Here is a 19,983-nt window from a genome sequence, read left to right on the forward strand (position 1 = left end):
CATGGCTCACGCTCATGTATTGCGTGAAGGTTGAAAAAGTTTGAGATTACTAAAGTATGAAACAATCGCTTGGCTTGTCATCGGGGTTGTGCATGATGAGAGCATTCTTGTGTGACGAAAATGGAGCATGACTAAACTATATGATTTTGTAGGGATGAACTTTCTTTGGCCATGTTATTTTGAGAGGACATAATTGCTTAGTTAGTATGCTTGAAGTATTATTATTTTTATGTCAATATTGAACTTTTATCTTGAATCTTTCGGATCTGAATATTCATACCACAATTAAGAAAAATTACATTGAAATTATGCCAAGTAGCATTCCACATCAAAAATTCTGTTTTTATCATTTACCTACTCGAGGACGAGCAGGAATTAAGCTTGGGGATGCTTGATACGTCTCCAACGTATCTATAATTTTTGATTGCTCCATGCTATATTATCTTCTGTTTTGGACATTATTGGGCTTTATTATACACTTTTATATTATTTTTGGGACTAACCTATTAACCGGAGGCCCAGCCCAGAATTGTTGTTTTTTGCCTATTTCAGAGTTTCGCAGAAAAAGAATATCAAACGGAGTCCAAACGGAATGAAACCTTTGGGAACGTGATTTTCGGAACGAGCGTGATCCAGAGGACTTGGACCCTACGTCAAGAAAGCTACCAGGAAGCCACGAGGTAGGGGGCGCGCCTACCCCCTGGGCACGCCCTCCACCCTCGTGGGCCCCATGTTGCTCCACCGACGTACTCCTTCCTCCTATATATACCTACGTACCCCCAAACTACCAGATACGGAGCCAAAAACCTAATTCCACGGCCGCAACCTTCTGTACCCGTGAGATCCCATCTTGGGGCTTGTTCTGGAGCTCCGCCGGAGGGGGCATCGATCACGGAGGGCTTCTACATCAACACCATTGTTGGGGAACGTAGCAGAAATTCAAAATTTTCTACGCATCACCAAGATCAATCTATGGAGTAATCTAGCAACGAGGGGAAGGGGAGTGCATCTACAAACCCTTGTAGATCGCGAGCGGAAGCGTTCAAGAGAACGGGGTTGATGGAGTCGTACTCGTCGTGATCCAAATCACCGATGATCCTAGCGCCGAACGGACGGCACCTCCGCGTTCAACACACGTACGGAGCAGCAACGTCTCCTCCTTCTTGATCCAGCAAGGGGGGAGGAGAGGTTGATGGAGATCCAGCAGCACGACGGCGTGGTGGTGGAAGTAGCGGGATCCCGGCAGGGCTTCGCCAAGCGCAAGCGGGGAGGAAGAGGTGTCACGGGAGGGAGAGGGAGGCGCCAGGGCTTGTATATTGCTGCCCTCCCTTCCCCCCACTATATATAGGGCCAAGGGAGAGGGGGGGCGCAGCCTTGGCCCTTCCTCCAAGGAAGGGTGCGGCCAGGGAGGAGTCCTTCCCCCCCAAGGCACCTCGGAGGTGCCTTCCCCCTTTAGGACTCTCCCTTTTCCTTATCTCTTGGCGCATGGGCCTCTTGGGGCTGGTGCCCTTGGCCCATATAGGCCAAGGCGCACCCCCTACAGCCCATGTGGCCCCCCGGGGCTGGTGGACCCCCGGACCCCTTTCGGCACTCCCGGTACAATACCGATAAAGTGCGAAACTTTTCCGGCGACCAAAATAAGACTTCCCATATATAAATCTTTACCTCCGGACCATTCCGGAACTCCTCGTGACGTCCGGGATCTCATCCGGGACTCTGAACAACTTTCGGGTTACCGCATACTAATATCTCTATAACCCTAGCGTCACCGAACCTTAAGTGTGTAGACCCTACGGGTTCGGGAGACATGCAGACATGACCGAGACGACTCTCCGGTCAATAACCAACAGCGGGATCTGGATACCCTTGTTGGCTCCCACATGCTCCTCGATGATCTCATCGGATGAACCACGATGTCGAGGATTCAATCAATCCCGTACCCAATTCCCTTTGTCAATCGGTATGGTACTTGCCCGAGATTCGATCATCGGTATCCCGATACCTTGTTCAATCTCGTTACCGGCAAGTCTCTTTACTCGTTCCGTAACTCACATCATCCCGTGATCAACTCCTTGGTCACATTGTGCACATTATGATGATATCCTACCGAGTGGGCCCAGAGATACCTGTCCGTTTACACGGAGTGACAAATCCCAGTTTCGATTCGTGCCAACCCAACAGACACTTTCGGAGATACCTGTAGTGCACCTTTATAGCCACCCAGTTACGTTGTGACGTTTGGTACACCCAAAGCATTCCTACGGTATCCGGGAGTTGCACAATCTCATGGTCTAAGGAAATGATACTTGACATTAGAAAAGCTCTCAGCAAACGAACTACACGATCTTGTGCTCGGCTTAGGATTGGGTCTTGTCCATCACATCATTCTCCTAATGATGTGATCCCGTTATCAACGACATCCAATGTCCATGGTCAGGAAACCGTAACCATCTATTGATCAACGAGCTAGTCAACTAGAGGCTAACTAGGGACATGGTGTTGTCTATGTATCCACACATGTATCTGAGTTTCCTATCAATACAATTCTAGCATGGATAATAAACGATTATCATGAATAAGGAAATATAATAATAACCTATTTATTATTGCCTCTAGGGCATATTTCCAACAACCATAGCCTCTCCGATGAAGTGTGAGTAGTTTACCTCAGACCTTCGGGTCCATAGTTATTAGCTAGATGTCTTCCTCTCTCTTTTTGGACCTCAATACAGTGTTCTCCCCCTCTCTTGTGGAGATTTATTCGATGTAATCTTCTTTTGCGGTGTGTTTGTTGAGACCAATGAATTGTGGGTTTATGATCAAGTTTATCTATGAACAATATTTGAATCTTCTGAATTCTTTTATGTATGATTGGTTATCTTTGCAAGTCTCTTCGAATTATCAGTTTGGTTTGGCCTACTAGATTGATCTTTCTTGCAATGGGAGAACTGCTTAGCTTTGGGTTCAATCTTGCGGTGTCCTTTCCCAGTGACAGTAGGGGCAGCAAGGCACGTATAGTATTGTTGCCATCGAGGATAACAAGATGGGGTTTTTATCATATTGCATGAGTTTATCCCTCTACATCATGTCATCTTGCTTAAGGCGTTACTCTGTTCTTATGAACTTAATACTCTCGATGCATGCTGGATAGCGGTCGATGTGTGGAGTAATAGTAGTAGATGCAGGCAGGAGTCGGTCTACTTGTCTCGGACGTGATGCCTATATACATGATCATACCTAGATATTCTCATAACTATGCACAATTTTGTCAATTGCTCAATAGTAATTTGTTCACCCATCGTAAATACTTATGCTCTCGAGAGAAGCCACTAGTGAAACCTATGGCCCCCGGGTCTATTTTCCATCATATTAATCTTCCAACACTTGGCTATTTCCGTTGCCTTTTATTTTACTTTGCATATTTATCACAAAATACCAAAAATATTACCTTATCATATCTATCAGATCTCACTCTCGTAAGTGACCGTGTAGGGATTGACAACCCCTTATCGCGTTGGTTGCGAGGATTTATTTGTTTGTGTAGGTGCGAGGGACTCGTGTGTAGCCTCCTACTGGATTGATACCTTGGTTCTCAAAAACTGAGGGAAATACTTACGCTACTTTGCTGCATCACCATTTCCTCTTCAAGGGAAAACCAACGCAGTGCTCAAGAGGTAGCAGCCATTCGCAGTCTGGGGACTGGATATCCTGGGTCCGTTCCCTCGAGCGCCTGGGGGCTACCGCTACCTCTACGTCGCCATCGACAAGTTCACCAAGTGGGCGGAGGTAGAAGCCATCCGCACCATCCCAGCTGGCTCCGCGGTCAAGTTCATCAAGGGTCTCGTGAGCCGTTTTGGGGTCCCCAGCCACATCATCACCGATAACGGCTCGCAGTTCACCAGTAATCTCTTCAAAACGTATTGTGCTAACCTTGGAACGCAGATCTGCTACGCATCATTGGCGCACCCACGGAGCAACGGTCAAGCCGAACGCACCAACGCGGAGGTCCTGAGAGGCCTCAAGACCAGGACCTTCAAGAAGAAGCTCGAAGCCTGCGGCAGGGGCTGGCACGATGAGCTCCAGTCCGTGCTGTGGTCCATCCGCACCACCGCCACCAAGTCGACGGGCGAGACCCCGTTCTTCCTCGTCTACGGAGCAGAAGCAGTTCTCCCTCACGAGGTCAAGCATCACTCCGCACGGGTCCTAGCATTTGATGAGATGCAGCAGGACGCCAGGCGGGGGATGGACCTCGTATTGGGGGAGGAACGCCTCCGTGAAGCCGCGCTACGGGCGGCAAGATACCAGCATGCGCTGTGGCGGTACCACTGTCGCAGCGTCCTCTTCAGGCGCTCGAGGTGGGTGACCTCGTCCTGAGGCGGGTGCTCTCCAAGGAAGGGCTGCATAAGCTCTCACCCATGTGGGAGGGCCCGTTCAAGGTCATCCACGTCTCCAGGTCTGGCGCCGCGCGCCTGGAGACGCATGATGGGGTACCCATCCAGAATGCCTGGAACATCCAGCACCTCCGGAAGTTCTACCCATGAAGAAAGGCCCAGCGCCTGTGAAGAAGGCCCAGTGCCTGTGAAGGTCTCCGCTCGTGACACTCTCACGTAATAATGAGTGGGGATGTACACGCCCCGGAGTCTCAGGGGTGCCGCCCTTGAGCCTCGGGGGCTCCCTCCCACGTCCTAGTGGCAGCACTTAGCTCCGCGCTGGTGAGAAGACATGAAGACTAGACTAGGTGCCCGACGCAGCTTTTCATTTGCTTTCCGTAGTTGGCTTGCCCCTCTTTAATAGAAGTTTGCTTCTGGTGTTCTTTGCTGGTTTGGTTCCATCGCCTTCTGCTTCTGTTTTTGCCTTCAGTTTAGCCTGTACTCTCTCTCGCATACCTCGCGAGGGGGCTGAACAGGTACCCTCGTGAGCTTCCTCTTTTCTGTTTTTCGCGAGGCACCCTCGTTCGAGCCCGCAAGCTGGCGCACCTCTCTCAATCCATGCCCCACGGGTACCGCGATACGAAGCGCTGGGCCATGGCCAGCGGCGCCGGCGACCAAGGCTTGGATCTCCTAACAATTTTTTGCAGTTCCTCCTCGCCAGGTACTGAGAAACACGCGCCTCGCGAGGCGGAAACTACTTCAAGCACGTCGAGCTAAGTTTTTCCTACGTACCTACATAAAACATTGATATTGCAATGCGGCACGGGAATGATAAACACAACATAACAATTTGGATATCATAGTTTGTTGCACGCCCCCACGGGGCCCCATACTTGTCTCTCTCAATGCAGGAAGGAAAGGAAGAATGAAACAAAAGTGGTGCATGCCCCTGAAGTAGCTCGCGGGGACAGGCCCATGGCGCTCTCCCGAGCTCAGTCGGACCCTTCCTCGCGCTTCACGGGGGCGCGACGACGAGACGACCCGCTGCCGCCTTCGAAGCGGGCGCAACGGCGTGGTGGCTGGTCATAACCGCCGCTGCTGGAGTTGTCACCGGAGGAAGAGCCGCCGTAGCTGGACGAGACGCGGTCGGCACCAAGGGCGGGTTCGCCTTCATCCTCGTCACGACCATCGCCAAGGCCGAGCACCTCGTCGCCGTCGTTGACCTAGGGCAGCACCCGACGCGGCGACCATCTTCCCCAAACACCCTCACATAGAGGGTCGCGTCGCCGTCGTACTTGAAGTGGAGGGTGCACCGCCTGCCCAGGCCACGCGCACGGGCAAACGTCTGCCAGCCGCGGGCCAGGGCTATGTTGCCCGTGATGGAGACCTCAACCGCGACCCAGGAAGCCCTGCTACAGCAGCCGTCCGCCTGCAGCCAGAGCCCGCCCGGACCTGTGGCCGGCAGCTCGTCGGCGAAAAAGCGTGGAAGCTGAAGCCAGTTGCCGGCCGGGTTCTCCGACCACACGATGAACTCCGGCAGCACCTCCGCCGAGTGGAAGCGCGGCCAGGGAGGCTGCGCGACAATGGCACGCCTTCCTTCACCAACAGGGCTGCCACGACCAGGGCGACCCCCACCACATGAAGGGGCACCGCCGCGGCCGCAGGGGGCCACGGCGGGGGTCGCGGTATGCTTGCGGGGACGGCCGCGTCCACGCTTAGGCGCCGGAGAGCCGGGCCCCTCCTGGCGAGCCTTCCCCTTCTCCACAGCCGAAAACCTCTTCGCAGGCACCATTGGTGTCGCTACTGGCAATGGAGCAGGGAGGGGAAGCAAGCGGAATGGGAAGAGATGGGCGACGGGGGCTCTGCCCCCCTCCCCATTTATAGCAGGAGGAGGCCAACTGTCGACCCCCACGATCACAGGTAATGATAACCCTCTCTGCATGCAGCAGGGACTCGTCAAGTCGGGCAGTTGTCGAGGCAGCGTGGGGAAGCGAGACGCCCACGTCCAATCAATCGCCACGCGTCGACCAAGGCCATAGGCTGTTGGGGCCCACGGCGCTTCGCACTTGCCCTTTGGCTTCGCCTCGAAGCCAAGTCCGAGCGCGCCTTGGGCCCGGGGGATACTGTCGGCGTTCTGGGAACGGGAGTCCCCGGACTTGCCTGCCTGCGTCCCACGGCGTGGCTCCACAAGCGGGCCCGTACGACCCATCTTCACCAGCAAGTACTCAAGACCCTCGCGCGGGGCCAAGCCTCGCGAGGCGGACGACACAAGACCTCCTCAGGGGCGGCCTCACCAGGCTAGCTCGCGATGGGCGGAGAGATCAAGGCAAGGGGTACCTCGCGAGGTTTCCCGTGACGTAAGCCATGAGGATCAAGGCCAGGCGGGCGCCAGGCGGACGCCAGCGATCGCAGTGTCCTCGTTTCCTCTTTGGTGCTAAGGAGGCAAGCGCAGGCGAAGAGTACCGAGGCATCAGGCAAAGGTTTCCATATCAGTGCAACGAGACCAAGACCAGCAGGACGGTAGGACGGAGGTCACCGTGGAGCCCAAGACGGTGTCACCACCAGAGCCTTTGGCAGGCGAAGACCACCTTTAGTCAGGATAGCTTGTACTAGCTATCCCCTTTCAAATTGGCCGTTGTTGGCTCCCTTCCCGCCCAATATTTGGGAAGAGTACCAGGGCCTCTATAAATAGGACTAGCCACCTCCATAGCAGGGGAGGGAAACCTTCACTAGCTCACCAAGCACAATAACACCTCTCCTCGGGAGGCCGTTCTTCCCTTGTACTGTTCATCATCAGCCTCCAAGGCAATCCACCACCACCACACTGGAGTAGGGTATTACACCACATCGGTGGCCCGAACCAGTATAAATCTTGTGTCCCTTGTGTTGCGAGTTCGTCGAGCTAGCCTGTGAGATTGCGGTGAGGGTGAGGGTGAGATTCGGTAGGGGGAAATCTTTGTGCGCACCCCAGTGTTCGAACCTCAAGCGTTTTGCCGGAACCCAAAATCCGACAGAATAGTTTCGCAACTCACACCACCCGGAACACCACAGCGTAATGGTGTGTCCGAACATCGTAATCGTACTTTACTAGATATGGTGCGTTCTATGATGTCTCTTACCAATTTACCGCTATCATTTTGGGGTTATGCTTTAGAGATGGCTGCATTCACGTTAAATAGGGCACCATCTAAATCCGTTGAGACGACACCTCATGAACTGTGGTTTGACAAGAAACCAAAGTTGTCGTTTCTTAAAGTTTGGGGCTGCGATGCTTATGTGAAAAAGCTTCAACCTGATAAGCTCGAACCCAAATCAGAGAAATGTGTCTTCATAGGATACCCAAAGGAGACTGTTGGGTACACCTTCTATCACAGATCCGAAGGCCAGACATTTGTTGCTAAGAATGGATCCTTTCTAGAGAAGGAGTTTCTCTCGAAAGAAGTGAGTGGGAGGAAAGTAGAACTTGATGAGGTAACTGTACCTGCTCCTTATTGGAAAGTAGTTCATCACATAAATCTGTTCCTGTGACTCCTACACCAATTAGTGAGGAAGCTAATGATGATGATCATGTAACTTCAGATCAAGTTACTATCGAACCTCGTAGGTCAACCAGAGTAAGATCCGCACCAGAGTGGTACGGTAATCCTGTTCTGGAGGTCATGTTACTTGACCATGACGAACCTACGAACTATGAGGAAGCGATGATGAGCCCAAATTCCGCGAAATGGCTTGAGGCCATGAAATCTGAGATGGGATCCATGTATGAGAACAAAGTGTGGACTTTGGTTGACTTGCCCGATGATCGGCAAGCCATCGAGAATAAATGGATCTTCAAGAAGAAGACTAACACTGACAGTAATGTTACTGTCTACAAAGCTCGACTTGTTGCGAAAGGGTTTCGACAAGTTCAAGGAGTTGACTACGATGAGGCCTTTTCACCCATAGTGATGCTTAAGTCCGTCCGAATCATGTTAGCAATTGCTACATTTTATGATTATGAAATTTGGCAAATGGATGTAAAGACTGCATTCCTGAGTGGATTTCTGGAAGAAGAGTTGTATATGATGCAACCTGAAGATTTTATCAATCCAAAGGATGCTAACAAAGTGTGCAAGCTCCAGCGATCCATTTATGGACTGGTGCAAGCATCTCGGAGTTGGAATAAACGTTTTGATAGTGTGATCAATGCATATGGTTTTATACAGACTTTTGGAGAAGCCTGTATTTACAAGAAAGTGAGTGGGAGCTCTGTAGAATTTCTAATATTATATGTGGATGACATATTGTTGATTGGAAATGATACAGAATTTCTGGATAGCATAAAGGATACTTGAACAAGAGTTTATCAATGAAAGACCTCGGTGAAGCTGCTTATATATTGGGCATCAAGATCTGTAGAGATAGATCAAGACGCTTAATTGGACTTTCACAAAGCACATACCTTGACAAAGTTTTGAAGAAGGTTAAAATGGATCAAGCAAAGAAAGGGTTCTTGCCTGTGTTACAAGGTGTGAAGTGGAGTCAGACTCAATGCCCGACCACTGCAGAAGATAGAGAGAAAATGAAAGGTGTTCCCTATGCTTCAACCATAGGATCTATCATGTATGCAATGCTATGTACCAGACCTAATGTGTGCCTTGCTATTAGTTTAATAGGGAGGTACCAAAGTAATCCAGGAGTGGATCACTGGACAACGGTCAAGAACATCCTGAAATACCTGAAAAGGACTAAGGAGATGTTTCTCGTTTATGGAGGTGACAAAGAGCTCGTCGTAAATGGTTACGTCGAGGCAAGCTTTGACACTGATCCGGATGACTCTAAGTCACAAACAGGATATGTGTTTATATTGAACGGGGGAGTTGTCAGTTGGTGCAGTTCTAAGCAAAGTGTCATGGCGGGATCTACGTGTGAAGCGGAGTACATAGCTGCTTCGGAAGCAGCAAATGAAGGAGTCTAGATGAAGGAGTTCATATCCGATCTAGGTGTCATACCTAGTGCATCAGGTCCAATGAAAATATTTTGTGACAATACTGGTGCAATTGCCTTGGCAAAGGAATCCAGATTTCACAAGAGAACCAAGCACATCAGCAGACGCTTCAATTCCATCCGCGATCAGGTCAAGGAGGGAGACATAGAGATTTGCAAGATACATACGGATCTAAATGTTGCAGACCCGTTGACTAAGCCTCTCTCACGAGCAAAACATGATCAACACCAAGACTCCATGGGTGTTAGAATCATTACTGTGTAATCTAGAATATTGACTCTAGTGCAAGTAGGAGACTGAAGGAAGTATGCCCTAGAGGCAATAATAAAGTTGTTATTTATATTTCCTTATATCATGATAAATGTTTATTATTCATGCTATAATTGTATTAACCGGAAACTTGATACATGTGTGAATATATAGACAAACAGAGTGTCACTAGTTTGCCTCCACTTGACTAGCTCGTTGAATCAAAGATGGTTATGTTTCCTAGCCATAGACATGAGTTGTCATTTGATTAACGGGATCACATCATTAGAGAATGATGTGATTGACTTGACCCATTCCATTAGCTTAGCACTTGATCGTTTAGTATATTGCTATTGCTTTCTTCATGACTTATACATGTTCCTATGACTATGAGATTATGCAACTCCTGAATACCGGAGGAACACTTTGTGTGCTACCAAACGTCACAACGTAACTGGGTGATTATAAAGGTGATCTACATGTGTCTTCGATGGTACTTGTTGAGTTGGCATAGATCGAGATTAGGATTTGTCACTCCGATTGTCGGAGAGGTATCTCTGGGCCCTCTCGGTAATGCACATCACAATAAGCCTTGCAAGCAATGTGACTAATGAGTTAGTTGCGGGATGATGCATTACGGAACGAGTAAAGAGACTTGCCAGTAACGAGATTGAACTAGGTATTGAGATACCGACGATCGAATCTGGGGCAAGTAACATATCGATGACAAAGGGAACAACGTATGTTGTTATGCGGTTTGACCGATAAAGATCTTCGTAGAATATGTGGGAGCCAATATGAACATCCAGGTTCCGCTATTGGTTATTGACCGGAGATGAGTCTCGGTCATGTCTACATAGTTCTCGAACTCGTAGGGTCCGCACACTTAAAGTTTGGTGACGATCGATATTATGAGTTTATGTGTTTTGATGAACCGAGGGTAGTTCGGAGTCCCGGATATGATCACGGACATGACGAGGAGTCTCGAAATGGTCGAGACATAAAGTTCGATATATTGGACGGCTATATTCGGACACCGGAAGCGTGCCGGGTGATTTCGGAGAAAACCGGAGTGCCGGAGGGGTTACCGGAACCCCCCGGGGAAGTATTGGGCCTTAGTGGGCCTTAGGGGAGAGAGAGGGCAGCATCCCAGGAGGTGGCGCGCCCCCTCCCAAGGGGAGTCCGAATTGGACTAGGGGAGGGGGCGCGGCCCCTCTTTCCCTCTCCCTCTCCCTCTCCCTCTCTTTCCTTCCCCCTTCCTCCTCCTAGTTGGACTAGGAAAGGGGGAGTCCTACTCCTACTAGGAGGAGGGCTCCTCCCCCTCCTTGGCGCGCCCAAGGCCAGCCGGCCTCCCCCTTGCTCCTTTATATACGGGGGCAGGGGGCACCCTAGAACACACAAGTTGATTGTTTCCAGCCATGTGCGGTGCCCCCTCCACCATAATCCACCTCGGTCATATTGTCGTAGTGCTTAGGTGAAGCCCTGCGCCGGTAGCTTCATCATCACCGTCATCACGCCATCGTGCTGACGAAGCTCTCCCTCGGCACTCTGCTGGATCGTGAGTTTGTGGGACGTCACCGAGCCGAACGTGTGCAGATCGCGGAGGTGTCGTACGTTCGGTACTAGGATCGGTCGATTGTGAAGACGTACGACTACATCAACCGCGTTGTCATAACGCTTCCGCTTATGGTCTACGAGGGTACGTGGACAACATTCTCCCCTCTCGTTGCTATGCATCACCATGATCTTGCGTGTGCGTAGGAATTTTTTTGAAATTACTACGTTCCCCAACACTTGCTAGTGTTCATAGTAGCCCCTGGGTACTTGATACTCGTTCAGTTGCTATGATTAGTAACTTGAAACAGGAGTTACAAAATGAACAGAGACTAGTTGAGGGCGAGGTGACGATGTGTGTTGGAAGTGATTCCAAGGTTGATAAGATCACCATCGCACACTCCCTTTACCTTCGGGATTAGTGTTGAACCTAAAATAAATGTTATTTGGTGTTTGCGTTGAGCATAATATGACTGGATCATGTTTATTGCAATACAGTTATTCATTTAAGTCAAAGAATAATTGTTGTTCTGTTTACATGAATAAAACCTTCTGTGGTCATACACCCAAGGTGAATGGTTTATTGAATCTCGATCGTAGTGATACACATATTCATAATATTGAAGCCAAAAGATGCAAAGTTAATAAAGATAGTGCAACCTATTTGTGGCACTGCCGTTTAGGTCATATTGGTGTAAAAACGCATGAAGAAACTCCATGCTAATGGGCTTTTGGAATCACTTGATTATGAATCACTTGATGCTTGCGAACCATGCCTCATGGGCAAGATGGCTAATACTCCGTTCTCCAGAACAATGGAGCGAGCAACAGACTTGTTGGAAATAATACATACTGATGTATGCGGTCCAATGAGTATTGAGGCTCGCGGCGGGTATCATAATTTTCTGACCTTCACAGATGATTTGAGCAGTCATGGGTATATCTACTTAATGAAACATAAGTCTGAAACATTTGAAAAGTTCAAAGAATTTCAGAGTGAAGTAGAAAATCATCATAACAAGAAAATAAAGTTTCTACGATCTGATCGTGGAGGTGAATATTTGAGTTACAAGTTTGGTCTTTATTTGAAACAATGTGGAATAGTTCCGCAACCCACGCTACCTGGAACACCACAGCGTAATGGTGTGTCCGAACATCGTAACTGTACTTTATTAGATATGGTGCGATCTATGATGTCTCTTACCGATTTACCACTATCATTTTGGGGTTATGCATTAGAGACAACTGCATTCACGTTAAATAAGGGCACCATCTAAATCCTTTGAGACGACACGTTATGAACTGTGGTTTAGCAAGAAACCTAAGTTGTCGTTTCTTAAAGTTTGGGGTTGCGATGCTTATGTGAAATAGTTTCAGCCTCATAAGCTCAAACCCAAATCGGAGAAATGCATCTTCATAGGATACCCAAAATAAACTGTTGGGCACACCTTCTATCACAGATCCGAAGGCAAGATCTTTGTTGCTAAGAGTGGATCCTTTCTAGAGAAGGAGTTTCTCTCAAAAGAAGTGAGTGGGAGGAAAGTAGAACTTGATGAGGTAATTGTACCTTCTCCCGAACTAGAAAGTAGTTCATCATAGAAATCAGTTCGTGTGATTCCTACACCAATCAGTGAGGAAGCTAATGATGATGATCATGAAACTTCAGATCAAGTTACTACCGAACCTCGTAGGTTAACCAGAGTACGATCCGCACCAGAGCGGTATGGTAATCCTGTTCTGGAGGTCATGTTACTTGACCATGACGAACCTACGAACTATGAGGAAGCGATGATGAACCCAGATTCCGCAAAATGGCTTGAGGCCATGAAATCTGAGATGGGATCCATGTATGAGAACAAAGTATGGACTTTGATTGACTTACCCGATGATCGGTGAGCCATTGAGAATAAATGGATCTTCAAGAGGAAGACGGACGCTGATAGTAGTGTTACTATCTACAAAAGCTCGAATTGTCGCAAAAAGGTTTTCGACAATTTCAAGGTGTTGACTACGATAAGATTTTCTCACTCGTAGCGATGCTTAAGTCTGTCCGAATCATGTTAGCAATTGCCACATTTTATGAAATCTGGCAGATGGATGTCAAAACTGCATTCCTTAATGGATTTATTAAAGAAGAGTTGTATATGATACAACCAGAAGGTTTTGTCAATCCTAAAGGTGCTAACAAAATGTGCAAGCTCCAGCGATCCATCTATGGACTGGTGCAAGCATCTCGGAGTTGGAATATACGCTTTGATAAGTTGATCAAAGCATATAGTTTTATACAGACTTGTGGTGAAGCCTGTATTTACAAGAAAGTGAGTGGGAGCACTACAGCCTTTCTGATAAGTATAAGTGAATGACATATTGTTGATCGGAAATGATGTAGAATTTTCTGGAAAGCATAAAGGAGTGTTTGAAAGGAGTTTTTCAAAGAAAGACCTCGGTGAAGCTGCTTACATATTGGGCATCAAGATCTATAGAGATAGATCAAGACGCTTGATAAGATTTTTCAATGAGTACATACCTTGACAAGATTTTTGAATTAGTTCAAAAATGGAACAGCCAAAGAAGGAGTTCTTGCCTGTATTGCAAGGTGTAAAGTTGAGTAAGACTCAAAACACGACCACGGCAGAAAATAGAAAGAGAATGAAAGGCATTCCCTATGCCTCAGCCATAGGTTCTGTAAAGTATGCTATGTTGTGTACCAAACCTATTGTGTACCTTGCCATGAGTTTGACAAGGGGGTACGGTATTGATCTAGGAGTGGATCACTTGACAGCGGTCTAAATTATCCTTAGAAGACTAAGGAGATATTTCTCGGTTATGGAGGTGATAAAGAGTTTGTCGTAAAGAGTTACGCCGATGCAAGCTTTTACACCGATCCAGATGACTCTGAGTCTCAATCTGGATACATATTGAAAGTGGGAGCAATAAGCTAGAGTAGCTCCATGCAGAGCATTGCAGACATAGAAAATTTGCAAAATACATATGGCTCTGAATGTGACAGACCCATTGACTAAGCTTCTCTCACAAGCAAAACCATGATCACACCTTAGTACTCTTTGGGTGTTAATCACATAGCGATGTGAACTAGATTATTGACTCTATTAAAACCCTTTGGGTATTAGTCACATGGCGATATGAACTATCACATGGTGATGTGAACTATTGGTGTTAAATCACATGGCGATATGAACTAGATTATTGACTCTAGTGCAAGTGGGAGACTGAAGGAAATGTGCCCTAGAGGCAATAATAAAGTTGTTATTTAAATTTCCTTATATCATGATAAATGTTTATTATTCATGCTAGAATTGTATTAACCGGAAACTTAGTACATGTGTGAATACATAGACAAACAGAGTGTCCCTAGTATGCCTCTACTTGACTAGCTTGTTTATTAAAGATGGTTATGTTTCCTAGCCATAGACATGTGTTGTCACTTGATGAACGGGATCACATCATTAGAGAATGATGTGATGGACAAGACCCATCCATTAACTTAGCACTATGATCGTTTAGTTTATTGCTATTGTTTTCTTCATGACTTATACATGTTCCTCTGACTATGAGATTATGCAACTCCCGAATACCGGAGGAACACTCAGTGTGCTATCAAACGTCACAACATAACTGGGTGATTATGAAGATGCTCTACAGGTGTCTCCAATGGTGTTTGTTGAGTTGGCATAGATCGAGATTAGGATTTGTCACTCCGATTGCCGGAGAGGTATCTTTGGGCCCTCTCGGTAATGCACATCACAATAAGCCTTGCAAGCAATGTGACTAATGGGTTAGTTGCGGAATGATGCATTACGGAACGAGTAAAGAGACTTGCTAATAACGAGATTGAACTAGGTATCGTGATACCGACGATCGAATCTCGGGCAAGTAACATACCGATGACAACGGGAATAACGTATGTTGTTATGCGGTTTGACCGATAAAGATCTTCGTATAATATGTAGGAACCAATATGAGCATCCAGGTTCCGCTATTGGTTATTGACCGGAGAGGTGTCTCGGTCATGTCTACATAGTTCTCGAACCCATAGGGTCCGCACGCTTAACGTTTGATGACGATTAGTATTATGAGGTTATGTGATTTGATGTACCGAAGGTTGTTCGGAGTCCCAGATGAGATCACGGACATGACGAGGAGTCTCGAAACGGTCGAGACATAAAGACTGATATATTGGGCCATGTTGTTCGGACACCGGAAGTGTTCCGGATAGTTTCGGATAAAACCGGAGTGCCGGAGGGTTACCGGAACCCCCTTGGGAAGTTATGGGCCTTAGTGGGCTTTAGGGGAGAGAGAGGGCCGCAACCAAGGGGTGGCGTGCCCCCCCAAGGGGAGTCCGAATAGGACTAGGGGAGGGGGGCGCGGCCCCTTTCCCTCTCCCTCTCCTTCCTTCTTCTCCTAGTTGGACTAGGAAAGGGGGAACCTATTCCTACTTGGAGTAGGATTCCCCCCCTTGGGCGCGCCCCTTGTGGCCGGCCGGCCTCCTCCTCCCCTCCTTTATATACGGGGGAGGGGGCACCCCATAGACACACAAGTTAATCTTTAGCCATGTGCGGTGCCCCCCTCCACAGTTTTCCACCTCGGTCATATCGTCGTAGTGCTTAGGCGAAGCCCTGCGCCGGTAACTTCATCATCACCGTCACCACGCCGTCGTGCTGACGGAACTCTCCCTCGGCCTCAACTGGATCAAGAGTACGAGGGACGTCATCGAGCTGAACGTGTGCTGAACACGGAGGTGCCGTACGTTCAGTGCTAGGAGGTTTGGATCGTGAAGACGTACGACTACATCAACTGCGTTGATAAACGCTTCCGCTTTCAGTCCACGAGGGTACGTGGACACACTCTCCCCGCTCGTTGCTATGCTTCTCCTAGATAGATCTTGCGTGATCGTAGGAAATTTTTGAAATACTATGTTCCCCAACACTCGGTGCATCAGTTCTCGCTTGAGAGTGAGGATCTCTTTACTTACATGATGTCAATGCACCGCAAGAGGGTACAATTCCGACTACACTGCCATGAGGTGCTCCAAACATCGATCGGAGGTAAGTCTAACTACACTCCGGGTCGACATTCCTTGGGATTTGGGTGGATATGTGGAGCATCGAAACCTAGCTATATGGCTCTAAAGAAAGTCACCGTCGGGAAGCAACCTGGTAGTAAGCAGGTACCTTTCTTATTTATGTGTCTTTTGTGTCTAGATTGCATCCATATTTTTACGTTGGCACTTTGCATGAATTGCTATTAAAGATGATTTGGTTTAAGTCTTCATTAGGTGAAATTATTAGTTTGCTCAAAAGTTTAGGTGTGGTACTGTTGCTCAATTATATCTTCTCGATATTTGCCTAATACTTTTGTTGGAACTAACCTCCCAGGAATAATAAGAGAAATGCCTGGAAAAGTATGTCAAAAAGGCTCCCAGAGGCTTTGACGACGCTTGGTACGAGCGACCTTGCTTGTACCGGCGGTCGTACCGAGGAGAAGAGGAGAAGTCAACGAGTCTAGAGCATGCGTGTGAGGCCTGCCACCAGTGAGGTGACCGACCGATGCTTGATATCGGTCGACCACCACAGATTATTGGCCTTTCTTTTAGGGTATTGCCATTTCTTTTTTGAGAATACAATGTCTAAAAAAGGGACCGGGCTTCCGTGTGGGGTAGTTATAAATAAGAAAGGGCTTGCGCTTGGACCGACTTGCTAGCCTAACGTCGTATGACCCTCCGGTCCTACATAGCCGCCGATAGTTAAGCACTCCCAAAATAACTGAGATGGTGGCACAACACCAACCCACACCACCCACAACACATACAAGAAGAGGAGAAACAAGAAAAAGGAAAACCCAAAGCATTAGTCGACGGTGTTGCAGTTGACACGAGCCGAAGCTGTGGCGGGGTGGTGCGAATGTTGAAACCTGGCATCAGCAACACTGGAACTAGCAGCATGTCGAGTTGCGATCGAAGATTGGTTGTGCGACGAACGTCGGTGATGCTGATAGTGTTGTTACAATGCTTTGACGGGGACCATGGCGATTGTAGCTCACGACAGAGTTGGGAACTGCCAGCGGCGTGACCTCGACTTCATGGGAAGAGCAACAACGACGGTTTCACGACAAGGAGCAGTGGCGACCACACGCGAAGGGAGTGAGAGAAGTGGAGGTGACTTTTTTTGTTTGTTTCCATCTACTTGCTTGGTAGATGGTGACTAAGCAATCAATCCAATTAGACGGCTCTGCGTGCTAGATCCTGCCACTAGCGAGGTGACCGATCCATGCATGATATCGGTCGACCGACGCAGATTATTGGCTTTTTTAGGGTTTTTCCTTCTTTTTTAGAATAATAACATGGTGTCTTTTTTTTGAGAATTAAATAACATGGTGTCTAAAAGGGGCTTTCCGGGTGGGACAGTTATCAAAGAAGAAAGGGCTTGCGCGTGGGCCGGCTCGCCAGCCTAATCTCGTGTGACCCTCACGGGCCCAGCGCGGCCGCCGATAGTTAAGCACTCCCAAAACAACCGAGCCGATGGCACGGCACCCACCCAATCACCGCCCCCACCACAACACAACAGGGAGGGAGAGGAGAAACGAGACGACCGGCGGGCCGGAGGCGGAGCCCTCAACCGGCCCGAGAGAGCCATGTCGGCGGCGTCCTCCCCTCCTCCGGCCGACGCGGCGGCCGCGGGGGCGGAGACGGAGGCCGCGCCCGTCGTCTTCTACTGCTACGAGTGCCAGGCCACCGTCTCCCTCCCTGCGCCGGCCGCCACGCCCTCGCGGCTACTGCTCTGCCCCCGTTGCCGCAGCGACTTCCTCGAGGAGAACCCTAACCCGTCGACCTCGTCCCCTCCACCGCCACCGCCCCCGCCGCCGGGGTTCCTCTCCGACTCCTCGGAGGAGCCCGACGACATCGACCTCGGGATCGATCACACCGCTGCCCAGGCCTACCTCACCCGCCTCGTTCGCCGCCTCTACGATGATCCCACCTCCGTGGCCACCGCCGCGGCCGCGGCGGTGTCCGTGCTCCAGCAGCAGGGGCACATCGGTGGGCAGGGCCAGCCCCCGGCGCCCGCGGCCTCCATCGCCGCCGTGCCGACGGTCGAGGTGTCCGAGCCCGCCTCGGTCTGCGCCATCTGCAAGGACGACCTCCCTCTCGCCGTCGCCGCGCGGAGGCTCCCCTGCGGTCACCTCTATCACTCCGTTTGCATCGTGCAGTGGCTGGAGATGCACAATTCCTGCCCTGTCTGCCGCTCTTGCCTCCCGCCCACCAACCTCGAGGGGGTGGAGCCCCAGCAACTGGATCCGCCACCAACACAGATCACTATCCGGTTTACGACCAACCGCCGCCGCATCCGCACCAATAGTGATGCAGTGGCTCCGGCCGCGACGTCGCCTACTCAGCTCGCAGAGGCGATGACAGGGGAAGGAGGTGCTGGACCTGCGAATAGCGCAGAAACTGTATCGTCTGAATGGCCACCGCCCCCAGAATCTGATGCCGTCGTGTCAGAGACCCGTGAGATTGAGGGCTTCTTTGATTGAGCCAGAAGATAGAGTTTGCAGGTAAGAACATCTTATGACCAGTGTCCATGGAGCATGAATTGAACTGCTGCTTAGTGGACTAATCAGTTGCAGTGAAGCCAGTACTTTGGTTCTGTGATATGGACTAGTTGAGTTACATTTGCTTGTGTGTTCTATCTTCTATGCTAGTTGATCGATGGTAAGCTGGAATAGCTTATAATCATATGAACATTCATATGTAGTTGAACTTGGAGTTATTATACTTACTTTGGACCGCATGTTAGCTGATATGGTTGGTGATATATGTGTTTTCTGTTGTTAATTTTGTAAGTCTTGTACCTTGTACACTCTTTTTGGGTACAACTGTAATTATTTGTTGAGAGTTGCTATTTTTTAAAGATGTTCTATATATCTGAACGTGATGAACAGGTTATTTGCTCGTAGTTTATTTGTTACCACTGTGGCTTATTGCCATATGGGCTAGAGTTTGTATCCATGCTCTAGCATTGCAAGAAAAAAATCTACAGGATTTATATTTCTTTGCATGAACTTCGATTCAAGTAAAGTGAACTTACTGGGGAAATTATTTGCCACTGTTCAATTAATTTCCTATACGAATTGACTTCTTGTAGGCAAATATATTCTGTAGGGATATATTGGTATTGGTTGTACCGCAGAATATTGAACACCGTGAAATTGGTAGGTTTGAAATAAAATGTGATGCATGTTAACTAGCAGCTGGCCTTTTATAAATTGCTTGCAGCAATTATCACTTAGATTATTAAGGTCTTTGTCAACGAGTTCGAATTATATTTACCAGGACTCCCTTTGTCAATCATCTTTAAAAATATAGGAGCTAATTTGCTATTTTAGCTGAAATTTGTATTGGTTATACTGCAAAATTGGTATTGGTTGTACTGCAAGCAATATATTGTGCAGGGGTCTATTGTTATTGGTTATACTGCAAAATTTCGAATACCGTGAAATTAGTAGGTTTGAAATAAAATGTGATGCATGTTAACTAGCTGCTGGCCTTTTATGAATTGCTTGCAGGAATTATCACTTAGATTATTAAGGTCTCTGTCAACGAGTTCGAAGTATATTTACCAGGACTCCCTTTGTCAATCATCTTTAAAACTATAGGCGCTAATTTGCTATTTTAGCTGATTCATATAACCTGAATCATCTGATTCCTATTTGTTGTGTTAATCTTAAGCGAACATCTATTTGTGATACTGCTGTTTTTTAGTTAGCTGGTTCACATGTCCATCCTTTTTTTGAGCTTTGGTCACCTGG

General features: G+C 48.4%; 1 protein-coding gene across 1 annotated transcript; it reads left to right on the forward strand.

Moving 5' to 3' along the window:
* The first annotated feature begins 17,687 nt into the window (after positions 1 to 17,687).
* On the forward strand, positions 17,688 to 19,085 carry LOC123167221 (E3 ubiquitin-protein ligase SIRP1). The gene has a single exon (XM_044585052.1). It carries the CDS (start codon positions 17,812 to 17,814, stop codon positions 18,706 to 18,708), a length of 897 nt encoding a protein of 298 aa, XP_044440987.1. The 5' UTR covers positions 17,688 to 17,811; the 3' UTR covers positions 18,709 to 19,085.
* Positions 19,086 to 19,983: the final 898 nt, after the last annotated feature.

This window comes from Triticum aestivum, chromosome 7D, assembly GCF_018294505.1.
Source record: "Triticum aestivum cultivar Chinese Spring chromosome 7D, IWGSC CS RefSeq v2.1, whole genome shotgun sequence".
NCBI classification, from domain to species: domain Eukaryota; kingdom Viridiplantae; phylum Streptophyta; class Magnoliopsida; order Poales; family Poaceae; genus Triticum; species Triticum aestivum.